At 40.8% G+C, this 21,029-nt stretch overlaps 1 protein-coding gene across 2 annotated transcripts in view; it reads right to left on the bottom strand.

Annotated features, from left to right (window-relative positions):
* Window positions 1–18,115, bottom strand: part of PCGF6 (polycomb group ring finger 6) — a 34,667-nt gene extending 16,552 nt beyond the window's left edge. Inside the window, exons 1-6 of one of the 2 annotated variants that reach the window (XM_061636118.1) lie at window positions 17,604–18,115; window positions 16,564–16,663; window positions 14,633–14,729; window positions 13,992–14,047; window positions 11,047–11,106; window positions 9,605–9,713 (exon numbers count right to left, since the gene is read on the bottom strand). In XM_061636118.1, coding sequence (XP_061492102.1) covers window positions 9,605–9,713; window positions 11,047–11,106; window positions 13,992–14,047; window positions 14,633–14,729; window positions 16,564–16,663; window positions 17,604–17,909 — 728 coding nt within the window. In that variant the 5' untranslated portion in view covers window positions 17,910–18,115. The remainder of the gene's footprint in view (window positions 1–9,604; window positions 9,714–11,046; window positions 11,107–13,991; window positions 14,048–14,632; window positions 14,730–16,563; window positions 16,664–17,603) is intronic. The other variant, XM_061636117.1, reaches the window with a different exon arrangement.
* Window positions 18,116–21,029: the final 2,914 nt, after the last annotated feature.

The raw sequence follows: 21,029 nt of genomic DNA, 5'->3' as shown, positions 1-21,029 counted from the left end.
ATAGGCACCAAAGAGTAGCATTGGGGGATGAGGTTTTGGACCCTTGGCCTCTCACTTGTGGGGTGCCACAGGGCTCCATCCTCTCCCCGATGCTATTTAACATCTATATAAAGCCGCTGGGGACTATCATCAGGAGATTGGGGCTGCAGTGTCACCAATATGCGGATGACATGCAGCTCTATCTCCCATTTAAATCTTCACCGAGGTTGGCTGTAGAAACCCTATCCAAGTGCCTGGAATCGGTGAGTGGCTGGATGGGAAGGAATAAGCTGAAGCTGAACCCTGACAAAACCGAGGTACTGCTCGTGGGAGACAAGGGAAGGTTAGGGGATTTGGACCTGGTGCTCAATGGGGTACAATTGCCTCTGAAAGACCAGGTCCGTAGCCTCGGGGTCATTCTTGACTCCCAACTGTCCATGTAGCTCAGGTTTCGGCTGTGAGCCGGGCAGCGCTGTATCAACTCCATCTGATATGGCGGCTACGCCCCTACCTTCCCAATCAGACTACTGTAATGTGTACGTGGGGCTACCCTTGAAAACGGTCTGGAAGCTGCAACTGGTACAGAACACGGCGGCACCTGATTAAAGGCAGCCGCCTGTGAGGTCATATCACTCCAGTGCTAAAAGAGCTACACTGGTTACCAGTTGCTTACCGGGCCCAATTCAAGATGTTGGTTTTGACCTTTAAATCCCTATACAGTTTCAGCCCAGTCTATCTAAAGGAGCGCCTCCAGCATCATCAGCTATGCCGCCCAACAAGATCAGCCTCAAAAGACCTTCTCTCCATCCCATCAGTCAAAACAGCCAAACTGGTGAGGACTAGAGAGAGGGCTTTTTCAATTGTGGCCCCCATCCTGTGGAACTTCCTCCCAAATGATCTCCGCCATGCCCCTTCTATGATGAGTTTCCGCCGGGCCTTGAAGACCTGGCTCTTCAGGCAGGCTTTTCGGATGGGTTAGATTTTATCCTCATTGTTTTTAGATTTTTAATGTCTACGTATTGTATGCCTATTTTGTATGTCGCCCAGAGTGGCTGGACAGCCAGCCAGATGGGCGACTAACTAACTAACTAATAAATAAATAAATAATACATCTGAACTACACCAGTACATGTCAAATATATATGGATTTTTTTAAAGGACTGAATGACAAACTGCTATTTTTATACTGACACAAACAAATAGCATCGTTACAATGCTAATATAAACTGACCAAAATAGGAAGCCTAGCAGAACTAGCCATGTAGTTTAAAATCAAATACTACATTTAGACATCCAAATACCTAAAAGGCATATAGCATGGAAGACTGGGAGCTGAGCAGAACAATCATTGATATAATCAGCTGTAATATGCATTTCAGAGGACTGACTGCTTTCTCCCTAGATACAGGGACAAAAATTCACTTGCAGACAAGAATTTTATCATTCAAAATGCTTTAGGTCTACTCTTTATCTGCATGTATGTCTAATAGATAGATGGAAAAATCATGTTATGTCTAAGACAGAAGATATCTATTTTTCCACTCCAGGAAGAAAGTCTCTGATATCCTTTCACTTATAGGAAGGACTCGACCAGTGCAAGATTTAATTTGAACTATATAGAAGTAGGTAATTAACAAAATTGCTTCCACTGAATGACAACATTAAAATAAAACGAGACATGTAATAGATATAACTATGAAATTAATATCAGAAGTGACTTTTTGAAAAGAAACGCAATTACTTAGAAAAGTGCTTCAGCCAAGGTTGCAAGAGTAAATAACCTTTACAAGTACTTTTTGATTGAAACTTACGTAAAAAATTTACAGATTGGCGACCCCTGATATAAAATAATGGCAATGTGGTGACCTCCAGATGTTTTGGGCTGCAACCTCACTCATCCATGCTGGCTGGGGCTCATGGAAGTTATAGCCCCCCCCCCAAAAAACAGGAGGGCACCATGTTGGCTCTCTCTGTTTTAGACAATAAAGTTAAAACTAGACACGAACCCACCCGTACACTACGCTCAACGTCCAAGGCCCTCCTCTGGGTGCCTATGTGATGTTTCTGCTTATATTGTAAATATGGTAAGTGCTGGTTATATAAAAGACATATGGTAAGTGGAGTGAAAGAGGAGGGGGGAGTACATGAGCAGTAGAATGCTGGATGATTGGCTGAGCGTTTGAATGGCTGGGAGTATAAATGGAAGAATGACAGTTGAATCTGGGAGGTTGAGGTGGTGTTTAGTGGTGAATTGAGAGGTGGTGTTTGAGAGTGAGTCGGAGTTCTGAGGCAATTAGTAAAAAGTCAAGTACCTAACAGAATATAGATGAAACCATACGCTTGTGAAACATTCCTTAAGTAATCTTGTTATTTCTGATATTTAATAAATACTTATTTGGTTTACCAAAGGCCTGATCCTTGGCTGGGGGAATATACAGACCAGAAGGGAGGGCAAGGTAATTACCAAGGCTGAACAGAAACTGTATCTAATGGTGGCAGCGGGTGAAGGGAAAGATTGTAACAAGTCACGTATCCAGAGCAACCCAGAGTTGTATGCTTTAAATATAAAGATACAAGGGGGTTGGGAACAGCATAGGCACACAGTCACAAAGTAACAAGCTATAGAGAGACTTAGGCAAAGTCTCTGGGAGTTTGGGTTACAGAAAGTGACTGGTAGTGCTGCCTAGCAGTGGGATTTGTTGAATCTGTGCTAGAGCTGAAAAGGGTAAGAAGAAAACCTGACGTTCCTGTCTGCTGGTAGCCACAAGTGAGAGCTTCACTGGTGGTGCTGGGGAAGGACGTCACAGCCTACTCCGAGGGAAGCTCGGAGGATGGCAACAAGGGAGGAGGCCTTCTCAGTGGTGGCCCCCAAATTATGGAATGATTCTCCTGACTAGATGCACCTGACGCCAATACTGTTATCCTTTCAGCGCCAGGTCAAGACTTTCCTCTTCTCCCAGGCATTTTAGCATGTGTTTTTTTATTTTTTTTAAGTGTTTTTAAATTTGTATATTTGTTTTAAATGCTTTTAATTGTTGTAAACCGCCCAGAGAGCTTCGGCTGTGGGGCGGTATACAAAAGTAATAAATAAATATAAATATAAACATAATAATAATAATAATAATAATAATAATAACAACAATAATAATAACAATAATAATAATAACTAGCACACTTCATCATGTCTTGTATTTCTCACATATAAAAATTATCTTAATTTAAGAAGCCAATACAGGAATCTAATCTGATTAACATTTTGAAGAAAACAAAGTGCTTTTGTTTTATGTAACCCCTTTCTATGGAGTCCTATGGGGTGGGGGAAAACTACAGGGCTATTCAGTTCTGAATTCATGAAAGATAAAAAGTGATCTTATAAATTAATCTCTAATTTTTAGTTTACTGACCAGCTTAAAAAAATCCTTTTTCTAACACAGTACTGACAATAAATAACCAGAAAGAAGAAACATCTGAACAGGGTTCAAATTACTACAAAATTATAGTTCCAAGTGGTTTCCTCATAGCACACACAATTTTAAAAACTGGTCAGTACCATCTTTCTTGCAGCAGACTATTTTTTTCTTCTGCCCTAATAGCAACATCAATCTTCTCACAAAGAGAGGATGGAACTGATAAAATATTGCAGCCTGTCCAGTTTAATCTCTTCTTTAAAGTTAACAGAGTGAACAGTAGCAGCGTTAGCATTAAGATATTCATTTGAAAGGAAAGTGTTTTGATATATTTGAATTTGTCTTTCAACAATACAGCACAATTACCCAAGGTTTGCTAATTGTCACTGCCATCTAGTGGTTAAAAAGGGGGGGAGGGGTTCTTTTTCTACATGAAGATAACAGTTTGCATGTTAATCTTAAAATAAGCAAGTTCAAAGAAGAAACGTTTCCTTCCCCTTTTACCTCCTGCAGCCTGAAAAGTCTGTCTGGACATCTGCGACTCTCCTGAACAACAAGATGTGGAACAGGGTCTGCTGCATAGAAAAATGGAAAGGAAGCTTTCCTTCCCAGAACTTACCTTGAGATCCAAAACAATGTCTGCACATATATATAAATAAAAGTTCACAGGAGCTGATGACTGTTTTTTCATGACACATGATGGGCAGTGTATACAAAGGTTCAAGACTCTACTTCAGAAATTCTTTTGAAATGAGGTAATATTTTAAACTCTCACACACCATGACTCAATAAGCAAAGGTTACAGGAACCTAGCAATTTGTAACAGCTGCCTGTCATACAATAATTACCTGCAAATTTACAGCTTAACCCTGTCCAGATACAACATTCACTAATAAGCAAAAATCCCTTGTAGTTTAATAATGTACCTATAGCCCACAGATATCGCTTATCAAACTTTAAAAAGCAGGGAAATTGCGCAGCTATAGTGAATGCACCAGGGGAGCAGGAGACCTGGTCTCCTCTCTGAGATATTGTATTGCCCTACAAATTTGTAAAAATGCAAACAGAATTTGGGTTGGTCTTTCACAGTCCAATCCACTTCCTCTGTAGCTTGGAAGAATCTGATAACGTGCTTCTGGGCATATGGCAAGTGGTGGCAACACCTGCAGTCAGGACTACATCTCCAAAGATGGAGAATTACATTTTTCATATGTTTGTTGGTGTTGTTCTTACTTTGCTTCTTTTCTGTGTTACTACTGTTTTTACAGAGAATCTAACCTAGAAAATTATATTTCTCTCATTATTCATCCTAGAAATCTGTGTCAAATTTATTTATTAATTTCAAAGTCTTTTTATTGGTCAATGTCATTTGATAGTGAAGACAGCCTTGTGTGTCTCAAACTGGAGATTATGCTCTATTTTGGGTGCATTAACAGTAGAATCTGAAACTGTAGTTTAATGTAAAATCAGACTGATCAGATGGCTTGCCCAAGATGCATGTGTTCAGCCTACTATGCTTAAACCACTCCACTTAAGGAAGGGTGGACATGGTCAATTAAAAACAGAGCACACCTAGAAATTTGCTAGAATATATTTCACCTCCCTCTGTTTTATCTTGTGCAAACTAAGACACTCCTGATGTCCACTGGAGACTATTCTGCAGAATAGTCAGTGTCATTATTCCACAATTGTTTTTGGAGTTTTTTTAGTACGAATTATGCAAAGTGTTGCTGTACTTCACATATTCACAGAAAGAGAAGTGAAAGAAAATGATTTACTATAGGAAACTTCATGAAAATTGCAAAGTAAATCAAACATATTTAAAGTGGCTATCTGAACTATATCAACTGTCTTACTATTGTTGCTTCCTTCCTGCTAAAATAAGATCAACACAGTACATACCTTGTTTCTGTTATGTGGGCTGTTTGTAAGTGTTGCCACCACTCACCATATGCTCAGAAGCACGTTACCAAATTCTTCCAAGCTACACTGGAAGTGGATTGGACTGTGAAAGACCAACCCAAATTCTGTTTGCATTTTGACAAATTTGTAGGGCAGTACAATATCTCAGAGGAGGTCAGGACTCCTGCTCCCCTGGTGCATTCACTACAGCTACCCAATTTCCCTGCTTTATAAAGCTTGATAAAAATATCTGTTGGCTGTAGGTACGTTCTTAAACTGCAAGGGTTTTTTTTGCCTATTAGTGAATTTCTGTGCTTTTTAATCCGGGAGGTAAGAAATGGGATCCTGTGCAAGTCTGCTGAGAATGGATTGATCATTTGCATGCTTATTGAGTTCAATGGGATTTATTCCCCTATCATGCTTAGGATAGGTAAAGACCATGGGGTAGGGGAGGAGGAGGAGAAAGGGTAGGGTAGGGTAGGTTTGATCACTTGCATGCTTATTGAATTCAGTGGGACTTACTCCCGTTCAATCACGCTTAGGATAGGTGAAACTGACCTGGGGGAGGGGCAGGGAGGGGAGGAGATTGGGTGGGTGGGTAGCTAGGCACTGGGCTGAGGGAAACCCCTTTTCTTTCCAAAAGGAAAACATTGCAAACAGTATCATTGTTTTTCAGGGTTTCCCTCACCTTTGTATTCTACAGCAGGCACATATAGTCTCCCACCCAAATTTAAGCTAAAGCTGTCACTGGCCACATACACACCAGACCTTTATTTCACTTTAAACAGCCCTGGCTTTCCCAAAAGAATTCTGGAAAGTGTAGTTTGTAAAGGGTGCCGAGAGCTGCTAGGAGCGTCAGTCAGAGGGCCTGACTGTTAAACCACTGTGGCCAATGGAGCTCTGTCATGGGACTAGGAATCACCTAACAACTCTCAGCGCCCTTCACAAACTACATTTCCCAGGATTATTTGGGAGAAGCCATGACTGTTTCAAGTGGAATAAATGTCTGGCGTCTGTGTGGCCACCTGATTAGCCAAGCCAAACAGCTGTGAGTCTGGCTTTTAGAACACTGACAGTTGGTTCTTACTGAGCATGCCCAGCCTTATCATTGAATTCAATGCAAAATTTCTTAAATTACTTAAAAATCAGCCAGGCATTTCTTAAACTTTTAATCTGGCTAATGAAGGCGTCATACCCATGCTAGACATTTATTTCATGTGAGCCAGTCATGGCTTCCCCCAAAGAATCCTGGGAAGTGTAGTTTGTGAAGGGGGCTGAGAGCTGTTAGACTCCTATTCCCCTGAGAGAGCTCCAGTGGCCATAGTGGTTTAACAGTCAGCCGCTCTGACTGAAGCTCTGTGAGGAGAATACGGCCTCTCCTAGCAACTCTCAGTACCCTTCACCAACTACACTTCCCAACGTGTCCAAATGCGTTCATCAAGGAGGGAAAGCTGGGTTCAGTGAGCCAAGGGTTCAGTCCGAGGATCTGGGTTTTGGAAGCTGGGTCTCGCGTGGAGGTCACGACTGACGTTGTAGTCAGCAGCCTGCTGCAGTCACGAACTGCCTTTTAAATCCCACTCCCTAAGACAGGTGCAGGTGATCAGCCTCCTGGCTTCTAAGAGCTTGCCTGTCTTAAATGGCCAGACCTACAGTGTTGTTGCAATACTTGCTGACGTCTTCGCTCTGCAGGGGGGAGGGGAGCCTCCTGTTCATTCCCTGAATCTGATTGAGGGGATTCAGCTATGTCCTGGACACTCTCCAGCTGGGGAGGAGCTGGAGTTGCGTCCTCGGGGATTCTACTTGTTCCTTCTCCTGGGTCTGCCGCTGCTGCCTGAGTCCTCCTCCTCCTCCGAGGAGTCCTCCAAAGGGGCCATGACACCCTCCTTCATGGTTAATTTTACCTATCCTAACCATGATTTCACAGGAGTAAATCCCACTGAACTCCATAAGCATGCAAATGATCAGACCTGCCTTCCCCTCCCCTCTCTCTTCCTCCTCCTGTCTTCCTCCCCTCCTCCTTCTTCATCCTCCCCTGCCCACTCCTTCTCTCCTCCTCCTCCCCACCACCCATGGTCAGTTTTATCTATCCTAAGCATGATTGCACAGGAGTAAATCCTACTGAACTCAATAAACATGCAAATGATCAAACCTGCCCTTTTCTTCCCCTCTGCTCCCATCCCCCTCCTCCCCTCTGCCCTTCTTCCCCACCCTCCTCCCTTACCCTGTGGTCAGTTTCACCTATCCTAAGCATGATTGCAGGGGAGTAAATCCCACTGAACTTAATAAGTATGCAAATGATCAATCCATTCTCAGCAGACTGAGTGTGCCTCTGAGTATATGGTGAGTGGGGGCAACACCTGCAATCAGCCCCAATAACAGAAAGAAGACATGTGCTGTGCTGACCTTGTTTTAGCAGGGAGGAAGCAACAATATTAAGACAGCTGATAGAATTCAGATAGTCACTTTAAATATATTTGATTTACTTTGCAATTTTCCTGAAGTAAATAATTTTCTTTGGCTTCTGTTTCTGTGAATATGTGAAGTACAGCAAGACTTTGCAACACTAAAAAAACTCCAAAAAATTGCGGAATAATGGCACTGACTATTCTGCAGAATAGTCTCCAATGGACATGAGGAGTGTCTCAGTTTGCACAAGATAGTGCACAATGGTTTGACCTTGGCTTGCTTAAGCTAACACTCCCTGACAGAAATAATGAGAACCAGCAGTTAGTTTAAACCCAGCAGATGCTTCTAATTTCCTTTTCCCAGCAATGCTGGGGAGGTGGGGGAAAGAGTGTGTGAGCCCAAGCCTATTCAGGCTCATTCACATAGTACTAAACTGGCTTAGCATTATGGCTGAACTGGGCCTATGTCATTAGCAAGAATGTCCCTTGTTTCCTAGTCCTACACTTGGAATATTCTAGAGATATTTTATATTATTGCTCTACTAGATAGAGCTAATGAAAGACCAGCCATGAAAAGTTCCTCAAACAACACTGTCATCCTTTTTATTTTAGTAACTGAATAATTGAGAACTTTAAAATTCTATAATGTATTTGTACTACACATTTGCTCACATTTTTGTCCCTGAAATATACAAGAATGCTAGCTTTGCAATTTAAATTTTCTACCTGCAAGTCCCCTGTAGGATTATTTTTTCTGGTGGTATTTGAATTAGGATTTCTGCAAGACATTGTATGAAAGTCAAGTTTAAAAAGATCTGGACCTGATTCAACAACTAGAAAGACACAGGCCATAAGGAAACCATAGTTAGAGTGCCGTATGGGATAGAGTGGTGGACTTGGACTGGGATGCAAATAATTTTTCCTTCCTATCACAGAAGTTCCTCTCCTTCCTATGTGTGTGTTTGTGAGTGAGAGAGCTATGCAACAGCATGTGCATTTGTGTGTGATACATATGTGGCAAGTACAGTGCGTTTTTGTGTTTGGTGACCACTTTGACCACAATCATCAGTGCCATGCAGCCTTCAAATGACTGGCCAACCATGAATTTATATATTTAGATGACTGTGGCTCTTGGGTCAAAAAAGGTTAGGCACCCTAGTTATAGAGAGCCTGGTCATGCACTGGTTGATTAAATAAAGCAGTCTTTACATATACAATTCATGAAAAAGGTGCTTATAATCAGGGTTCTATATCTGGTTTTGTAAGAACTGCAGTTCTATTCACTAAATCAAATCTGCAGAGGAAAAAAAATCCTTTCAGAACAGTTCAGAGAGGAATCAGTGTCTATTGGGAGAGGAGAGATGGCTTCTGTAGGCCAAGATTTGCAGAGCTGATACCCACCCACCCACGCGGCTCCCTCAAAGACTCGTCCTATTACTTTCTGACCCTAAATGTTAAAGTTTTCCTTTATGGGAAACATGTTTGTGTATTAAACTCCATAAACATTTGTGTAGATGGTCTGAATCTTTTTCACTGCCATGTACTTGTGCTGGAAAACTGCCATTGGGCATAGCTTATATGTGTTATGAAAAAATATGTACAATTGTGAAGCACAATAATATACCTCTAGTACTGTTACATTTTCACACATAGATTGCTTTCTTTAATGAAGAATGTGATTTCTGAAGTAGACTTCAAATGCTACTAATGGAAGATTTACTAGAAACTGAGCAAGTTTATGTCGAATTGCAGATCTGAATTTCTTCCACCAGCTCTTGATCTAATCATTGAAACCAACAAAAAGCTAATGTTGCAACTGAATACCACTGCTGCTATTTTATTTTGTGTTCATGTCTAGAACTATTGCATATAAGTTAAGAATCATTCTACCAAAAGTCTGCTTTCACTCACCCAATGAACTCCAGGAGTAGTGACATGTCAAGTTCTGGAGGGATACGGAAAACTGAGCCCACAACTTTGCGGGGCCTCCCCCTGCCTATAGCAATTGGCTGTGGTACAGCTAAGATATAAAAAGATGAAAAAAACTAGAAAGCAAAGAATGTATTTGCCACCTGCAATAAGATACAACATGATGCAATAATAAGCTGCAAACACTCATATAGTTCAGTAATGTACTGCTTAATTGCTTTCAGAGCTATTTTATATTGTTGATGTTGGTTATTATAAACAAATTGTAATTGCTGCCTTGGGCTCCTTCAGGAGGAAGGGTGGGATATAAATTCAATAAATAATAAGCATGTTTTTACTAACTCAAGGAGCCAACATTGTTTTTCTGCAATGAATGTAGCACTTTGTAATTTTAACCAAGCATTTTCTTTCAACCCATTGGCCTGGTTCACATGACACAGTAAGCCAAACTATGGCTTAGTGGGACTGTGCGAGCTTTACCTCTCTCCAGTCTATTTTACTTATGCCCAATGCTCACCTAAATCAAGTCTTAGCTCAGCGTATCATCCAAAACTGGCCTTGTGGTTATGCTCTCTTCTCACTAGCCATGAGCTGTAGCCTATAGTCAACATGAGAAACCCTATCCTGCAACATAAAGCCCAGTATAATATGAAACATCCCTTCCCAGAGTACTGTGGTATGTGCAGAGAACACAATAGAAGACAGGGATCAGTGGCAACCACAAACTATGGCCAGCTGGTAAGCCAAGCCAAAACCTTTTTATCTCTGGATGCAAGTCTTTTTCCATGTTCGATGGGCATGGGCAGGCCTTAGATGTTGCCATAAATGTGCAGGAAGAAGTCACAAGCAATGGGTATCCTGAAAGCCCAAAGGGAGCCACAGACAGGAAAGTGGCCACAACTGCTGTGCAGGCCTGATCTAGTAACATCCCTTCTCTTCTCTTAACCACATTTTGACTCTTAACTCTAAATGTTCTACATACACATGAACAAAATTATTAGACAATTTCTCTTAGCAAAAAATGCTGTCTATATAATTCATTTGGGAACATCATAATTCTCATAAGATGTCCTGCACTCTTCTAGCACCTTAATAAGACAATATTTAATCTAGGTAATTAAGCTTAACAGTATTTTAGTCACCATTATTATTTTGAAAAAACTGTTAAAAAGCTTAATCAGGTTCAATGAACAATTACAATTCTCTCAGTATCACCAGTCAGCCTTCTAACTACCATTACAACTACACTGTCCAACTGGGAACACATCTCATGATCATAGCCATTGTAAATCACCATGGCATCAGGCTGAACACAGTCTGTACACAGAAAGCTAAGTTATATGATCCACCAGTACCAAGCTGCATGACAATATATTTTAAAATAGCAATGTTGCTACTCCTCTATAGTAGTTATAAAAACTTACCAGGTTTAGGTATTTCTAAACCTCTCTCTCTGTAGAAATCATGCATTTGTTTTTTCTCTCCTAAAAATATGCAATACAAAAAATTAGGTTCTGCTTCACACAGAAAACACAATGTATCTGTATACATATACAATAAAATACAACGTATTTCCCCAGTGGTGGGGATTCTGTGGCCCTTGAGATGTTATTGGAATAACTTCCACCAGCCCAAGCCAGTAAGATCAACAGTCAGGGGTGATAGGAGTTGTAGTTTAACAAAACCTGGTGGGCATAGGCTCCCCCACCACTGGTACAGATATATTTTGTGGATCTAGTTGGTGAGACAGAAAATACATTGACAAAGGAAACCACCATTATAATTCAGCAGGGTTGTCATACATTTATGAGATTGTGACATCTTTAAGTTGCTCAAGGCAGCAAAAAGGCAGGCAAAACTTCAAAACGTGGGAAACTTTAATAAGAGATATGAAATGCCCAATGCATTGGAAAATATTGAACGAAATTCTTGTGCTAGCACAGCAGTGGCCCTCCATACATGGCTGAACTACAGTCCCTATCATCCCTGTCCACTGGCCAATCTGGCTGGGGCTGATGGGAGTTGGAGTCCAATAACATCTGGCAGGCACAAGGTTCCCCATCCCTGTGCTAGGAGAACAACTTCAACTAGCACAACAGGATTTCACACACACACACTTTTTGGCCTTCTGGTGCTGTCCCCATTTTTCCTCCTTTCAAAATACAACTGCTTAGTATTGCACAAGTTAGTTTCCAAAACACTTTTCGGTATTCATACATTTAGCTTGCTTAGTCCCACTGGCTTTGACTATGGTAGTCAAACTGTCAGCACACTGGTATAAAAGTGACAAGAGCAGTATATATTAATTGATTCAGTGAGACGTTGGTGGGGCAAAAAAAATAAATTAAGATGAAAAAGGCCTTGAATTGATCCAGAGCTGACCTTAAAGAGAGATGTAGATATTTCACATTAAATAAACCCAAACCTATTGTACAAATGTATGTACATATGATTTTCCCTCATAGTTGTTTGTTTCTAAAATGCATTATTTTCCAGACATTTGAAATGTTTTGACTTGGACAGTGGAAGAAACAAAAGGGATGCAGATAGAGGCTATCTGACCTTCAGAGACTATGGTCACCAAATGACAGTGATGGGTGGGACCAAATGGAAAGGATGAAGCAAACAAACACAGACGACAAGGAACTATGCAGGCCAATGAAGCCACACGGTAGGACTCAGACCCCTTTATCCAGCCACTGCCCATAAGATTTCAAGCTCTTCTCTACAAAATGCCTATAAACAGGGATTTAGGCCTGGCTTTGGCATAGAAGCTACCTTGGTCGCCCTGTATGATGACCTCTATCGGGAGACTGACAGGGGAAGTGTATCCCTATTAATCTTCCTTGACCTCTCAGTGGCTTTTGATACCATTGAGCATGGTATTCTTTTGGAACAACTATCCGAGGTGGGGGTGGATGGTACTACTCTCCAGTGGTTCCAGTCCTACTTGGATGGTTTGCAGGGGGTGATACTTGGGGACTATTATTCGGCTCTGCAGGGTTCAGTTTTATCCCCATACTTTTTAATATCTACACGAACCTGCTGACTGGAATCATCTGAAGTTTTGGAGTTCACTGTCAGCAATATGTTGATGAAACATAGCTCTACATCTCCTTAACATCCATAGGTGTGCCAGTGGATGTGCTAGATTGATGCCCTGCGACGGTAATGGACTGGATGAGCCAATAAATTGAAGCTTAATACAGACAAGACTGAGGCATTGTTAGTGGGTGGTTCCCTAGACCAGATGGGTGGGGCATGGCCTGCTATGGATGGGGTTACACTTCCTCTGAAGGAGCAGCTCCGTAGCTTGGGGGTACTTCTGGATCTATTACTGTCACTGGAGGCTCAAGTGGTCTCAGTGGCGCAGAGTGCCTTGCATCAGCTTCAACTGGTGACCCAGTTGCACCCTTATCTGGACAGGGACAGCCTAACTTCAGTTGTCTACACTCTAGTAACCTCAAGGTTGGATTACTGCAATGTCTTATACATGGGGCTGCCTTTGAAAATAGTTTAGAAACTGCAGCTGGTGCAGAATTTGGCAGCCAGATTGTCAACTGGGATAGGATGGACATATAATACATATTCTGGCATGACTGCGCTAGCTACCAGTTAGTTTCTCAGCTCAATTCAAAGTCCTGGTTTTAATCTATAAAGCCTTATGAGGTTCAGGACCCCAATACCTCAAGGACCGTCCCTCCCCACGTGAACCAACCTGGACCCTACATGCTTCATCTGAGATCCTTCTCTGTATGCCCCTTCTAAGGGAGGTGTAGAGGATGGTGACACAAGAATGGGCCTTTTCAGTGGTGGCTCTCTGCCTGTGGAATGCCCTCCCCAGGGAGGTATGCCTGGCACCATCATTATCTGTTTATGTGCCAGGCAAAAACTTTCATTTTTACCTGGGCTTTTGGTCTTCAATTTGAAGGGCTTTAGCTATCAGTGGCCTCTTTTAACATGGCAAGTCTTGCAAGACCTCTCTTTATTTGTACCGATCTGTTTTTAGGTTATGTTGCGTTCATTGTTTTAGTGGGTTTGATATAATAGGTTTTAATCTTATTGTTGTTATCACTTTGGGTTGCTTTGCAAGGAAACTAACTGATAATGATAATAATAATATAAACCGTATAAAATGAACGCTCAAGATCTCAGGCTCTTGTATTGCAAACCACATTTTAAAGGCTGTGCTTCTGTAGCAACCCCATAGCCAAGAAAGGCATAGCCCTTACCTCAGGAATCTGAATAAAGGCAATTTAAGAATACCACTTAATTCAAAAAGTGTCCTGTATCTTAGCTAACATATTCTATAGTTCAGCCTACTTTTAGTTTTTATAAATAGCACCAGGATAAAAAGTAAAAGACTTACTTTTCTCCAAGCTGACTACTAATTTATACACTATGTCTTGCAACTGTCGATCCAGCCTACAGTAGAATAAAAAAAGTAAATTAGTGATTGAATGAAAGCAGTATGTTGTGGCAGTGCACTAGTGAAAGTGAACCACAGAACAAGAGAAACTAGGAGCTATTTTCAACTATAATCCTAGATTTGTAGGTAAATGATCCTATTCTGGAAGAGCATTGAGGTTCTAGCTTTGTTGTTGTTACGTGCCTCCAAGTCGACCATGACTTATGGCGACCCTATCACAAATACAAAAGCAACTTTACAACCATCTTTGGAACAATGCATTGGTGCACCAGAGGAGATAAGTAGTCCCAGAAACAACCCACATGTGGGAAAGTTTCAAGGCCAGGGCAGCAAAGCCTGTTCTGAACATGCAACACTTTTGTTTATTTACCAATGAAAGAAAGTAACAATTGTGTGGGGTACTAGACATTTTATAAGACAGCAAAAAGTTTTCCTCCTGTGTGTATAGCTGGTTAGAAGCATTTATTTCAGTTCCAATAATTTACTTTAGTCCAAAACAGAAATATGAATGTTATCTGAAAACCACTGTTCCTTTTATACACAAACACACAATATAGATAATTATAATTAAAATACATTACCTGATATTATAAAGGGGTTGTGTCTGATGTACTACAATGTTGCATTTTGGACATCTGTTACTGTAGTAAAAATGTCTGACTATGCAGCTTTTACAGACTGTAAAAAAGAAATGTTTCAATTACATGCCTATTCTGAAATAGTACACCGTTTTCAAAGGGAATGAAAAACATATAGTGTATGTTGGCTAGAATGCAGAGTAACTGTAGACTAGAAAAGTGTGTGCAGTACCGTGTGTGGAGGGGAGAGGGATAAAAACTTTGCCTAAGTTATTTCCAGGACTGTGGAGTCAGAGTCGTGGAGTCGGAAGCAATTTTGGGTGGAGTCGGAGTCAATAGAAATGTACTGACTCCGACTCCGGCTTCAAAATAAAAACTTTCATAGGAATTTAGGAAAGTTTTCTTGTTCAGAATTTTTAATCAAATAAATAAATATATGTTCTGTCAATCTAGTCTGATGATTTATTTATTATTTATTTTATCTATTTGTTTCATTTTTAAACCGCCCATAGCGAGTGGCTCTCTGGGCGGTGTACAAAAGGTTAAAATACAGAATATCACAATAAAATCAACCTACCAACAGTAAACATAAACAGCAAACAAAAAAGATTTAAAATTATAACATTAAACACTTAAAATGCCGGGGAGCATAGCCAGGTCTTAACCTGGCGCCGAAAAGATAGAAGCGTGGCGGTGATGAAATGCCTTGTGCTACCATTTTACTACAGTAAATTTGTTATTACTAGTTAATATACATTTGCCATTTATGAAGGAGTTAGAGTCGGAGTCAGAGTCGAAGGTTTGGCATACTGACTCCACAGCCCTGGTTATTTCAATACATTTCTATCCAACTTTTCTATACAAGGGAGGAGGTTAAGATAGAGGTTAAGAAAGATTTGCATAGGGATATACAGTGTTTTTATTTGATGTCATTCTCTCTCTTTCAATTCAGAAGGATCCATAACATGTTTACACAAAATAATATAAATTTAATTAAGGCTGATTCTACCCTCTTCAACTCTTAATACTATTCTGAGGTGGCACTCTCTCTCCCCCCCTTTTTTCCCCAGCTGTTCCCATTGCCTTTCTTACTCCCTCAGCTGCTGGGAATTGGATGGTCTGCTGCTTGGCTGGGCATGCCAGACTGCAGATCTTCTTACTGTCCAAGAGCAGAAAGGGAGGAGCCAGGTACAGCAACTGTACCTCAAGCAAGCTACTGACTGGTAGAACACATGCAGAAGGCTCTGTGTTCAACCTCTGGCATCTCTAGCTTTTTTAAAATTTGTTTAAAAAAAATCATATACCAGACTATGTGAAAGACCTCTGCCTGAAAGCTGAGAAAGCTGTTGCCAGGCAGAGTAGATGAACAAATACTCTGCCCTGATATAAAGAAACTTCCTATGTTCCTAACTGGCTAGCAGTATGAAGACTTTGGATTGAGCAGGCATAGTATAAATACAACAAGACTTCTACTCTTGCTTGGTCAACAAAGCAGTGACATGTACCTATGGCACTTCAGGCTCTAGCCCCCACTGACTCCAGGGATTTGGGGCTGGAGAACACATTCCAGATCTAGATTTGCATATGGCCATCCACAACCTCAGCCTAACCATGACAATGGGATTAAGGAGTAGCAGAAGCTGAGAACAGGATAGTTGTTTAAGAATATGTGTTAAGGTCTATGTAGGAAGGTGAACATGAAAAGCAGATAAAGGAATGAAAGGGGTTTTTTTTAAGAACATGTTCAGAGAGAATGAAGAATGGGGAGTATAAGTCAAGAGCCCTCCTCAAAATACACATGTATTGTTTGCAGTTAAAACAATGAATGTAACATTTTCGCAATTTTGACATCACCAAAGTGTACTTCTGTCTGATCTTGTTGCATACATGACAATAAAGCTTCTGTTGAACAAGAAATAAATAACAGTACTTACATGTATGAAGGCACTCTGTGATGGTTGTAGCATCTATGAAGTATCCCTTGCAGATGGAACACATTATATACGGTGTTAACTCAGAGAGTTTAATCATGCGCTAAAAATGCAAAGAAAGAAAGAAAAGGTGTGTCAAATTTTTTTAAGTTTTGTTTGCTACTAACACAAAAATGTACATTGTTCAGGGAGGCTTTGTTTGATTTAAGCACACTAAGAAAGGTTAAGTGCTGATTTTGTGTTCACGTTCCTGTCCATTTTCTTTTGTTGCGAACTGCCCTAGGAACCATTTAACTTAATATAAATGTATACAATAAATAAACTATGGGAGATGTCAAGAGATTTTCCAACTGGGATACACAAGAGATGTCACACAGTGATAGTGTGTTGATTAACAGAGGCCACAAAATGTATATAGGGGAATGGCTGTAGCTCAGTGCTATAGTATCTACTTTGCATGCAGAAGGTCCTAGTTCAATCCTTGGCATCTCCAGGTAGGTCTAGAAGAGACCACCACTGTCTGAAACTCTGAGAAGTCACTGCCAGTCAATGCAGATAATACTAAGCTAGATGTACCATTGGTCTGACTTGGTATAAGGCAGCTTCCTAATCCCACCATTCCCCAATAAAGGGAGATTAGGCAAGAGGATGCAGCCCAAGGGGCACTCAAGGAGAGTTAAAGTTGAGCACTGTTCTGAACCTGAAATCCTTACATCCAGCTTTTTAGTCACTGCACCACACTGGTTATATTTAGCACAAGGTATTCTAGGAAGTTCTATTTACTTTTTTATATCCCTCCAATGAGTTCCAGGAATACACGTGTTGCCTGGCGCCCCTTTCACCTTCACAACAACCCTGTAAGGTAGGATTGGGTGAGAGGGAACGATTGACCCAAGATCAGGCTTCATGGCTGAGGGATGATGTGAACCTGCGTCTTCCCAGTCCTAGTCCGACATTCTTACACCACCCTGGGTGTTATATACAAGCGTATCGCCATACTCCCCTTTAGCACCCTGGGAGGGAATCGGCAGAACTTGTTTTACCTCCTTTTCATCGTCTGAATCCATCTCGCCTTCCTCTGTCCCAAAGCCTCCGAAGGGGTCCCTGGGCCCCCCTTCTAGAGCTGCTGCTGCTTCCTCCCCCTCGTCTTCTTCCTCATCCTCAATCTCTTCGTTCCCCTCTCCACTGGACTCTGAGCGGCTTTCCCTTTCGAAGCGGGAGCCCGCCCCGGAGCAGCCAGGAGCTACGGGACCTTCTGCTACTACTGCTTCGTCATCGTCATCGTCCTCCTCTTCCTCGCCCAGCCCTTCACCAACCCCCTCAAACTCGAAGCTGTCGCTCAGCGCCATGTCTCTGAGGAAAACAAATGTACGGGCTGCTTCGACCAACAAGAACAGCCGAGAAAACACCTGGGGGGGCGGGAACAGTTTCTCCCTCCCCAACAGCACCTGATCTTGTAGCCTTTCTTTTCTGTCTCTATGGTCTTCCCCACAAAATAATGATCAAAACGAATGTGTGATCACAAATTCAAGGCGCGTGCGCAAAACTAATTGGCGCACACACTTCTTGGGCACCCGCTTCATTTACATACATCCTCTAAGTATTCTGGGAAACTGAGTTTTTGTCTTGGAGCGATGGGGAAGTATAGACATTGCTGCCTATGCGGCGGCAAGTGAGTACTGTACCGGCATGGTCTTGGAGCTGAATTTCGATTTCTAGCATAAAATCAGAGCTTGGAAAAGTTACTTTTTTAAACTACAACTCCCATCAGCCCCAGTCAGCATGGCCCCTGGATTGGGCTGATGGGAGTTGTAGTTCAAAAAAAGTAACTTTTCCAAGCTCTGCATAAAATATATATACTTATTTTCTTCAACATAATAGGGTTTTGATTGCAGACCATTAAAATGGATGAATTTGTGTTTAACCCATTCTAATTCCATTGTTGGTGAAAGGGTCGATATTAAGGGGTTATTATTATTAGCCTTATTAGTTGCTCATTACAAAAAGATTCTAAGCGACTTACAGAAGTATTGTTTAGTACCCCGAGTGAGGCTCAGCTAAAGAAACAAATAATAATACCCAGTTGGCTATATGGAAGATTTGCTGTACTATTACACTGCAGAACTACTGGTTGACTAATCGGTAATTTTTTTAAGTTACATTGTTCTGAACCGATTAAAAAAGCAGATTTTTAAAGTCTCCTAAATTTTAATAGGATGGATTTGGTGTTTCAGTGTAGCCGTCGTGCTGACTGTGAACGTCAGAATATATATGAACACGTAAAGGAGTTATTTTAACTATTAGACCTACAATGCTATCTTTGTATGTTTATGCGGTAGTATATCCAACTGATTTCAGTGGAAAGTACTTCCTCCAAATATTGCAGGCTTCTTGGACTTCCCAGGAGGATCCCTCTGCCTGTGCTGCCTCTGAGACGGGCTCCCGTCTTGGATGAAACTTTTTCAGTTTTAAAAACCAGTCAGAAGGGCTTTTTGACTGGTGATAATTTCTTCCGGATAAGGAAGAAACGTGAGATTTCCCACACAGCTTTGTTGTGTTTGTTGGAGACTGGAATTCATTAGAATTGTCTGTGAAAGAAGGTCTTCCAGCAACTCGGACGGAGCTAGGATTTCTAACTAGCTCAGCTGATTAAGTGAGCCGTTTTTTTTTCTTCAAAGAAAAACGGATTAACAGGCAAGCATTCTCCTGTCTACGCTCATTATTTTGTTATCTATACAGCTAAAGAGATTTGTCAAAGAACCAGCAATTAAGAAAACCTGGGTGAGTCAAAACCTTCTCTTTTATTCACGGAACTAAGGGGAAGAAAATAAAAATACCCTATCTTTTTTTTTTTATTGCAAAAAGCTGGCATGGAAATCAGCATTATAAAGATTACAACGGATGAGGGGTTTCTGATTGGAAGAGAATTTTTTTTTTTTTATTTATAAGACTTTTGTGTAATATATGTCTGGGACTATTTTTTCCGGTCTACTTTTTTTTCTTTTTTTTTGACGAATCTGCTCATTCTTTCTGCTACTAGTTATTTGGATGCTGTGAACTAAAGCTGTTTTTGCACTTCTGGACATATAAGAGATAAGGAAATCTGTGCTGTCTAGAGTGTGACGTCAGTTGGTTTGAAAGATTAACTCCTTTGTAACTGGATAAAGAAATAAACTGCTCTTTGCTTGGGACATTGAAAATTGAAGGAGTTTTGTTCCTTTGGTTTTAAGAATGACAATTAAGAAGATGGTTGAGATCATGGATGTACAAGAAGGGACTTTATCTTTAGATATGTTTCAGAAAATAATGAATGGGATTAAGTTAATAAAACAAGAACTGAGAAATAATAGACAAGCGTTGAGAATTGAATTTGGCGAAATGAGACAGGAGCTGAAAGAAATTCAGGATTCTATGAGAAAGGAGAATAAAGATAGATCTGGAAAACCAAAAAAGGATGAAAGAAAAATTAAAGGCAAGGTTTAAACTATGGAGATTGGATTAAATATGGACTTGGAAAAAGATTTGGATTTCCTGGCTGTGATGGATCCTGGAGACAAATATTGTAGAATGCAGCACCAATTTACCAGTATAACCAGTAGAGTCCAGTAGCATTTTAGCTTGCTTATCAGTGCCAGTCGCCGACCGAAATAATAGACCATCAGCCAAGTCTTTAAGAAAACAAAACTTTACTGTTTTCACACCGTGCTCCGTCTGTTGCTCACCAACCAACTCTATAATGCTTTCCTATTACCCCCCACACCTCTGTGTGCTCATTGAAGCCTTTTTATTGCTGCTTCACTTATCAGTTACAGCTGCAGCCTGACCTTGGGCGTTTCTGCCAAGTGCTGTCAATTACCGGCTTCACTGTGTCTTTAACTCCTAACGGTCTTGTCTGGAACTGGCTGTGTTGCCACCTAAGCCTGACAAATATTACGGTTTGGAACTCAGCGCTGTCCCTGAAGGAATTGATGAAGAGATTGGAGATAAAGATATTATCGGTTCAAAAAAATTCTTGGACTGGAAGGATCTGATGGAACTTGAAATGGAGAAAGTTAACAGAATTAATCCCTGTTTTGTGTCAATGGAAAAACCTTCAAGAGATGTGCTAGTGTATTCTGTAAAAAAGAGGAACAGAGATGCGGCTTTGCAACAATACTTCAGTGATACGTTCGGAATTGATGGCAAGGAAATATCTGTGATAAAGGAAATTCCTATCAGACTCTTATTATATGACTATGACAGCAAGATTATTGGGTGCGTAAAGATGGAAGATGGAAGATGGAACCAACACAGATAATGGAAGAAGAGCGATTTGAAATTACTGGACTTAGTAGACTTGATGAGTTGGATTAATTGACATGTTTATCTAGAAAAAAATTGATGGACATATATCTCAAGGATTAGAAACTTCTCTTTGACTTTTTGTGGAAGAATAAAATGATATGATGTTAATGAGATTTGATACCAAC

This window comes from Rhineura floridana, chromosome 7 (genome assembly GCF_030035675.1).
Source record: "Rhineura floridana isolate rRhiFlo1 chromosome 7, rRhiFlo1.hap2, whole genome shotgun sequence".
Lineage (NCBI taxonomy): Eukaryota > Metazoa > Chordata > Lepidosauria > Squamata > Rhineuridae > Rhineura > Rhineura floridana.
This window is presented reverse-complemented; position numbering and strand designations above follow the sequence as displayed.